The sequence below is a fragment of the Carcharodon carcharias genome, chromosome 12 (genome assembly GCF_017639515.1).
Source record: "Carcharodon carcharias isolate sCarCar2 chromosome 12, sCarCar2.pri, whole genome shotgun sequence".
NCBI lineage: Eukaryota > Metazoa > Chordata > Chondrichthyes > Lamniformes > Lamnidae > Carcharodon > Carcharodon carcharias.
The window spans coordinates 81,018,130-81,026,300 of NC_054478.1; the positions used below are offsets into that span (position 1 = coordinate 81,018,130).

At 66.6% G+C, this 8,171-nt stretch overlaps 1 protein-coding gene across 2 annotated transcripts in view; it reads left to right on the plus strand.

The window, feature by feature from the left end:
- The first annotated feature begins 334 nt into the window (after positions 1 to 334).
- cdca7a (cell division cycle associated 7a) overlaps positions 335 to 8,171 on the plus strand; it is a 52,347-nt gene continuing 44,510 nt past the window's right edge. The window contains exon 1 of one of the 2 annotated variants that reach the window (XM_041201377.1): positions 335 to 438. In XM_041201377.1, coding sequence (XP_041057311.1) covers positions 418 to 438 — 21 coding nt within the window. In that variant the 5' untranslated portion in view covers positions 335 to 417. The remainder of the gene's footprint in view (positions 439 to 8,171) is intronic. The other variant, XM_041201378.1, reaches the window with a different exon arrangement.

Consider the following 8,171-nt stretch of genomic DNA (forward strand, 5'->3'; position numbering starts at 1 on the left):
GCAGCCGAATGAAGTTGAGTATTTGGATGGTGGGTTGGGTCTTTGAATTGAATCCAGATGTGGGAAGTTTTTAAAAATGATTTCCACCATCCTCTTGTTATGAATATTCATCTCGGCCTCTACTCTTACTAGTGCATTATAACGATGCTGTAATTGAGGGATATACTTAAATGAATAAAAAAAAAGCCCTTGTTTCTGATTTGGTTTGCACCCTGTGAGATGCCTACTCTCCGAGGCGGTGCTGCCGGCCGGGCCATTCATTGCAGCGCGGGCTCCCCGCGCGCTTTGCACCTGCCAGGATCCGGCAGCGCGCGAAACTCAGAGGCAGCTCCGCCTCCAGACCGGCAGCCAGAGACAGTCCGCATTCCGCAGCAGCCCCGCAAGCAAACAACTCGCTGTGGCTGGAAATTAACTAGAATGAAGAAATTACGCGGCAGGGTAAGCGCCTTGTGTTGCATTCACCCGTTTCCAGTTAAGAGGAAAGAGGACTTTTGCTGTGGGAGTGCTCTTGCTGCACTCGCACTGTTTTTTTAAGTGTCTTTGGTGCTTTAAGCTGTTTCGCTCGGTCATTCCTGTTTCAGTGATTAAACTTTTTAAGTACTGTGATTTGTTTACTTTCCCGGACTTTTAAGTGTCAAAAAAAACTTAACTTATTTTTCTTAGTTATGCTTTGTTGCCCATTATGAAGGTCGGAGCCGTAACTATTAAATATATATTTTTGTTTTATAAAAAATTGCGTTTTAGTTTGAAATCTCTGCTTTTGGCTTTGGGCTCGGGGTTTAAACTCAGCGCCTGGTCACATGATCCGACTCGACGCGGGAAAAGCTAGGATGATTGGCGGTCGCGCGCACGGCGCTGGTGTGGGCGCGCGCATGGATCTGGTGTGCGGGAGCGGCGAGCACAGGCCTGGTGTGCGTCAGTGGGGGGGCGGCGCGCACGGGCCTGGTGTGCGGGTGTGGGGGGCGCGCGCACTATTCTGGTGGTTTTGAAAAGAGCGGGTGTGACCAGAAAAGTGAAGTGTGTCGGTCCCGAGTCCTTCCAGTGGCCGCTGGCGCTCCTTCGGCTGCGGTCTGCTCCAATCAGCAAGAAATGTGACAGCTCTTGCGGCCGGATCGGACCCATCACACCCGGTCCCCCACTCTCTCTCTCCACACCCCCCCTCCGCCCCGCCCGGCCCCCCGCCCCCCCCACCCGGCCGGGGCCCCGCCCCCCCACCCGGCCGGGGCCCCGCCCCGCCCCCCCACCCGGCCGGGGCCCCGCCCCGCCCCCCCACCCGGCCGGGGCCCCGCCCCGCCCCCCCACCCGGCCGGGGCCCCGCCCCGCCCCCCCACCCGGCCGGGGCCCCGCCCCGCCCCCCCCACCCGGCCGGGGCCCCGCCCCGCCCCCCCCACCCGGCCGGGGCCCCGCCCCGCCCCCCCACCCGGCCGGGGCACCGCCCCGCCCCCCCCACCCGGCCGGGGCCCCGCCCCGCCCGGGCCCCTCCCCCTCCCCGCCCGGGCCCCTCCCCCTCCCCGCCCGGGCCCCTCCCCCTCCCCGCCCGGGCCCCTCCCCCTCCCCGCCCGGGCCCCTCCCCCTCCCCGCCCGGGCCCCTCCCCCTCCCCGCCCGGGCCCCTCCCCCTCCCCGCCCGGGCCCCTCCCCCTCCCCGCCCGGGCCCCTCCCCCTCCCCGCCCGGGCCCCTCCCCCTCCCCGCCCGGGCCCCTCCCCCTCCCCGCCCGGGCCCCTCCCCCTCCCCGCCCGGGCCCCTCCCCCTCTCTCTACCCCCTCCCCCTCTCTCTACCCCCTCCCCCTCTCTCTACCCCCTCCCCCTCTCTCTACCCCCTCCCTCCCCCTCTCTCTACCCCCTCCCTCCCCCTCTCTCTATCCCCTCCCTCCCTCCCCCTCCCACCCCCCTCCCACCCCCCTCTCTCACGCCCCCACCCTCCTCTCTCACGCCCCCACCCCCCTCTCTCACGCCCCCACCCCCCTCTCTCACGCCCCCACCCCCCTCTCTCACGCCCCACCCCCCTCTCTCACGCCCCACCCCCCTCTCTCACTCCCCCACCCCCCTCTCTCACTCCCCTCCCCCCTCTCTCACTCCCCTCCCCCCTCTCTCACGCCCCCTCCCCCCTCTCTCACGCCCCCTCCCCCCTCTCTCACGCCCCCTCCCCCCCTCTCACTCCCCCTCCCCCCCCTCTCTCCCCCTCCCCCCCCCTCTCCCCCTCCCCCCTCTCTCTCTCCCCCTCCCCCCTCTCTCTCTCCGCCCCTCCCCCCTCTCTCTCTCCCCCCTCCCCCTCTCTCTTCCCCCCCCCTCTCTTCCCACCCCCCCCTCTCTTCCCACCCCCCCCTCCCACCCCCCCCTCTCCTCCCCCCCCCCCTCTCTTCCCCCCCCCTCTCTTCCCCCCCTCCCCCCACCTCTCTTCCCCCCCTCCCCCCACCTCTCTTCCCCCCCTCCCCCCACCTCTCTTCCCCCCCTCCCCCCACATCTCTTCCCCCCCTCCCCCCACATCTCTTCCCCCCCTCCCCCCACATCTCTTCCCCCCCTCCCCCCACCTCACTTCCCCCCCCTCCCCCCACCTCACTTCCCCCCCCTCCCCCCACCTCACTTCCCCCCCTCCCCCCACCTCACTTCCCCCTCTCCCCCACCTCTCCACCCCCCTCCCCCCACCTCTCCTCCCCCCCTCCCCCCACCTCTCTTCCCCCCCTCCCCCCACCTCACTTCCCCCCACCTCTCTTCCCCCCCTCCCCCCACCTCTCTTCCCCCCCTCCCCCCACCTCACTTCCCCCCACCTCTCTTCCCCCACCTCTCTTCCCCCCCTCCCCCTACATTTCTTCCCCCCCCACCTCTCTTCCCCCCACCTCTCTTCCCCCCCTCCCCCCACCTCTCTTCCCCCCCTCCCCCTACCTTTCTTCCCCCCCCACCTCTCATCCCCCCCCACCTCTCTTCCCCCCCACCTCTCTTCCCCCCCCACCTCTCTTCCCCCCCACCTCTCTTCCCCCCCCACCTCTCTTCCCCCCCCCACCTCTCTTCCCCCCCCACCTCTCTTCCCCCCCCACCTCTCTTCCCCCCCCACCTCTCTTCCCCCCCTCCCCCTACCTTTCTACCCCCCCCACCTCTCTTCCCCCCACATCTCTTCCCCCCCTCCCCCCACCTCTCTTCCCCCCCTCCCCCCACCTCTCTTCCCCCCTCCCCCTACCTTTCTTCCCCCCCCACCTCTCTTCCCCCCTCCAACGCTCTTCCCCCCTCCAACGCTCTTCCCCCCCCAACTCTCTTCCCCCCCCACCTCTCTTGCCCCCCCACCTCTCTTCCCCCCCCACCTCTCTTCCCCCCCCACCTCTCTTCCCCCCCCACCTCTCTTCCCCCCCCACCTCTCTTCCCCCCCCCCACCTCTCTTCCTCCCCCCCACCTCTCTTCCCCCCCCACCTCTCTTCCCCCCCCCACCTCTCTTCCCCCCCCACCTCTCTTCCCCCCCCACCTCTCTTCCCCCCCCACCTCTCTTCCCCCCCCACCTCTCTTCCCCCCCCACCTCTCTTCCCCCCCCACCTCTTCTTCCCCCCCACCTCTTCTTCCCCCCCACCTCTTCTTCCCCCCCACCTCTCTTCTTCCCCCCCACCTCTCTTCTTCCCCCCCACCTCTCTTCTTCCCCCCCACCTCTCTTCTTCCCCCCCACCTCTCTTCTTCCCCCCCACCTCTCTTCTTCCCCCCCACCTCTCTTCTTCCCCCCCACCTCTCTTCTTCCCCCCCACCTCTCTTCTTCCCCCCCACCTCTCTTCTTCCCCCCCACCTCTCTTCTTCCCCCCCCACCTCTCTTCTTCCCCCCCCACCTCTCTTCTTCCCCCCCCACCTCTCTTCTTCCCCCCCACCTCTCTTCTTCCCCCCCACCTCTCTTCTTCCCCCCCACCTCTCTTCTTCCCCCCCCACCTCTCTTCTTCCCCCCCCACCTCTCTTCTTCCCCCCCCACCTCTCTTCTTCCCCCCCCACCTCTCTTCTTCCCCCCCCACCTCTCTTCTTCCCCCCCCACCTCTCTTCTTCCCCCCCCACCTCTCTTCTTCCCCCCCCACCTCTCTTCTTCCCCCCCCACCTCTCTTCTTCCCCCCCCACCTCTCTTCTTCCCCCCCCACCTCTCTTCTTCCCCCCCCCACCTCTCTTCTTCCCCCCCCACCTCTCTTCTTCCCCCCCCCACCTCTCTTCTTCCCCCCCCACCTCTCTTCTTCCCCCCCCACCTCTCTTCTTCCCCCCCACCTCTCTTCTTCCCCCCCCACCTCTCTTCTTCCCCCCCCACCTCTCTTCTTCCCCCCCACCTCTCTTCTTCCCCCCCCACCTCTCTTCTTCCCCCCCCACCTCTCTTCTTCCCCCCCCACCTCTCTTCTTCCCCCCCCACCTCTCTTCTTCCCCCCCCACCTCTCTTCTTCCCCCCCCACCTCTCTTCTTCCCCCCCACCTCTCTTCTTCCCCCCCCACCTCTCTTCTTCCCCCCCCACCTCTCTTCTTCCCCCCCCACCTCTCTTCTTCCCCCCCCACCTCTCTTCTTCCCCCCCCACCTCTCTTCTTCCCCCCCCACCTCTCTTCTTCCCCCCCCACCTCTCTTCTTCCCCCCCCACCTCTCTTCTTCCCCCCCCACCTCTCTTCTTCCCCCCCCACCTCTCTTCTTCCCCCCCCCACCTCTCTTCTTCCCCCCCCCACCTCTCTTCTTCCCCCCCCACCTCTCTTCTTCCCCCCCCACCTCTCTTCTTCCCCCCCCACCTCTCTTCTTCCCCCCCACCTCTCTTCTTCCCCCCCACCTCTCTTCTTCCCCCCCCACCTCTCTTCTTCCCCCCCCACCTCTCTTCTTCCCCCCCCACCTCTCTTCTTCCCCCCCCACCTCTCTTCTTCCCCCCCCACCTCTCTTCTTCCCCCCCCACCTCTCTTCTTCCCCCCCCACCTCTCTTCTTCCCCCCCCACCTCTCTTCTTCCCCCCCCACCTCTCTTCTTCCCCCCCCACCTCTCTTCTTCCCCCCCCACCTCTCTTCTTCCCCCCCCACCTCTCTTCTTCCCCCCCCACCTCTCTTCTTCCCCCCCCACCTCTCTTCTTCCCCCCCCACCTCTCTTCTTCCCCCCCCACCTCTCTTCTTCCCCCCCCACCTCTCTTCTTCCCCCCCCACCTCTCTTCTTCCCCCCCCACCTCTCTTCTTCCCCCCCCACCTCTCTTCTTCCCCCCCCACCTCTCTTCTTCCCCCCCCACCTCTCTTCTTCCCCCCCACCTCTCTTCTTCCCCCCCCCACCTCTCTTCTTCCCCCCCCCACCTCTCTTCTTCCCCCCCCACCTCTCTTCTTCCCCCCCCACCTCTCTTCTTCCCCCCCCACCTCTCTTCTTCCCCCCCCACCTCTCTTCTTCCCCCCCCACCTCTCTTCTTCCCCCCCCACCTCTCTTCTTCCCCCCCCACCTCTCTTCTTCCCCCCCCACCTCTCTTCTTCCCCCCCCACCTCTCTTCTTTCCCCCCCCACCTCTCTTCTTCCCCCCCCACCTCTCTTCTTCCCCCCCCACCTCTCTTCTTCCCCCCCCACCTCTCTTCTTCCCCCCCCACCTCTCTTCTTCCCCCCCCACCTCTCTTCTTCCCCCCCCACCTCTCTTCTTCCCCCCCCACCTCTCTTCTTCCCCCCCCACCTCTCTTCTTCCCCCCCCACCTCTCTTCTTCCCCCCCCACCTCTCTTCTTCCCCCCCCACCTCTCTTCTTCCCCCCCCACCTCTCTTCTTCCCCCCCCACCTCTCTTCTTCCCCCCCCACCTCTCTTCTTCCCCCCCCACCTCTCTTCTTCCCCCCCCACCTCTCTTCTTCCCCCCCCACCTCTCTTCTTCCCCCCCCACCTCTCTTCTTCCCCCCCCACCTCTCTTCTTCCCCCCCCACCTCTCTTCTTCCCCCCCCACCTCTCTTCTTCCCCCCCCACCTCTCTTCTTCCCCCCCCACCTCTCTTCTTCCCCCCCCACCTCTCTTCTTCCCCCCCCACCTCTCTTCTTCCCCCCCCACCTCTCTTCTTCCCCCCCCACCTCTCTTCTTCCCCCCCCACCTCTCTTCTTCCCCCCCCACCTCTCTTCTTCCCCCCCCACCTCTCTTCTTCCCCCCCCACCTCTCTTCTTCCCCCCCCACCTCTCTTCTTCCCCCCCACCTCTCTTCTTCCCCCCCCACCTCTCTTCTTCCCCCCCCACCTCTCTTCTTCCCCCCCCACCTCTCTTCTTCCCCCCCCACCTCTCTTCTTCCCCCCCCACCTCTCTTCTTCCCCCCCCACCTCTCTTCTTCCCCCCCCACCTCTCTTCTTCCCCCCCCACCTCTCTTCTTCCCCCCCCACCTCTCTTCTTCCCCCCCCACCTCTCTTCTTCCCCCCCCACCTCTCTTCTTCCCCCCCCACCTCTCTTCTTCCCCCCCCACCTCTCTTCTTCCCCCCCCACCTCTCTTCTTCCCCCCCCCACCTCTCTTCTTCCCCCCCCACCTCTCTTCTTCCCCCCCCACCTCTCTTCTTCCCCCCCCCACCTCTCTTCTTCCCCCCCCACCTCTCTTCTTCCCCCCCCCACCTCTCTTCTTCCCCCCCCACCTCTCTTCTTCCCCCCCCCACCTCTCTTCTTCCCCCCCCCACCTCTCTTCTTCCCCCCCCCACCTCTCTTCTTCCCCCCCCACCTCTCTTCTTCCCCCCCCACCTCTCTTCTTCCCCCCCCACCTCTCTTCTTCCCCCCCCACCTCTCTTCTTCCCCCCCCCACCTCTCTTCTTCCCCCCCCCACCTCTCTTCTTCCCCCCCCACCTCTCTTCTTCCCCCCCCCACCTCTCTTCTTCCCCCCCCACCTCTCTTCTTCCCCCCCCACCTCTCTTCTTCCCCCCCCCACCTCTCTTCTTCCCCCCCCACCTCTCTTCTTCCCCCCCCACCTCTCTTCTTCCCCCCCCACCTCTCTTCTTCCCCCCCCACCTCTCTTCTTCCCCCCCCACCTCTCTCTTCCCCCCCCACCTCTCTTCTTCCCCCCCCCACCTCTCTTCTTCCCCCCCCACCTCTCTTCTTCCCCCCCCACCTCTCTTCTTCCCCCCCCACCTCTCTTCTTCCCCCCCCACCTCTCTTCTTCCCCCCCCCACCTCTCTTCTTCCCCCCCCACCTCTCTTCTTCCCCCCCCACCTCTCTTCTTCCCCCCCACCTCTCTTCTTCCCCCCCACCTCTCTTCTTCCCCCCCCACCTCTCTTCTTCCCCCCCCACCTCTCTTCTTCCCCCCCCCACCTCTCTTCTTCCCCCCCCACCTCTCTTCTTCCCCCCCCACCTCTCTTCTTCCCCCCCCACCTCTCTTCTCCCCCCCACCTCTCTTCTTCCCCCCCCACCTCTCTTCTTCCCCCCCACCTCTCTTCTTCCCCCCCCACCTCTCTTCTTCCCCCCCCACCTCTCTTCTTCCCCCCCCACCTCTCTTCTTCCCCCCCCACCTCTCTTCTTCCCCCCCCACCTCTCTTCTTCCCCCCCACCTCTCTTCTTCCCCCCCACCTCTCTTCTTCCCCCCCCACCTCTCTTCTTCCCCCCCACCTCTCTTCTTCCCCCCCCACCTCTCTTCTTCCCCCCCCACCTCTCTTCTTCCCCCCCCACCTCTCTTCTTCCCCCCCCACCTCTCTTCTTCCCCCCCACCTCTCTTCTTCCCCCCCCACCTCTCTTCTTCCCCCCCCACCTCTCTTCTTCCCCCCCCCACCTCTCTTCTTCCCCCCCCACCTCTCTTCTTCCCCCCCCACCTCTCTTCTTCCCCCCCACCTCTCTTCTTCCCCCCCCACCTCTCTTCTTCCCCCCCCACCTCTCTTCTTCCCCCCCACCTCTCTTCTTCCCCCCCCACCTCTCTTCTTCCCCCCCCACCTCTCTTCTTCCCCCCCCACCTCTCTTCTTCCCCCCCACCTCTCTTCTTCCCCCCCCACCTCTCTTCTTCCCCCCCCACCTCTCTTCTTCCCCCCCCCACCTCTCTTCTTCCCCCCCCACCTCTCTTCTTCCCCCCCACCTCTCTTCTCCCCCCCCACCTCTCTTCTTCCCCCCCCCACCTCTCTTCTTTCCCCCCCCACCTCTCTTCTTCCCCCCCCACCTCTCTTCTTCCCCCCCCCACCTCTCTTCTTCCCCCCCCACCTCTCTTCTTCCCCCCCCACCTCTCTTCTTCCCCCCCCCCACCTCTCTTCTCCCCCCCCACCTCTCTTCTTCCCCCCCCACCTCTCTTC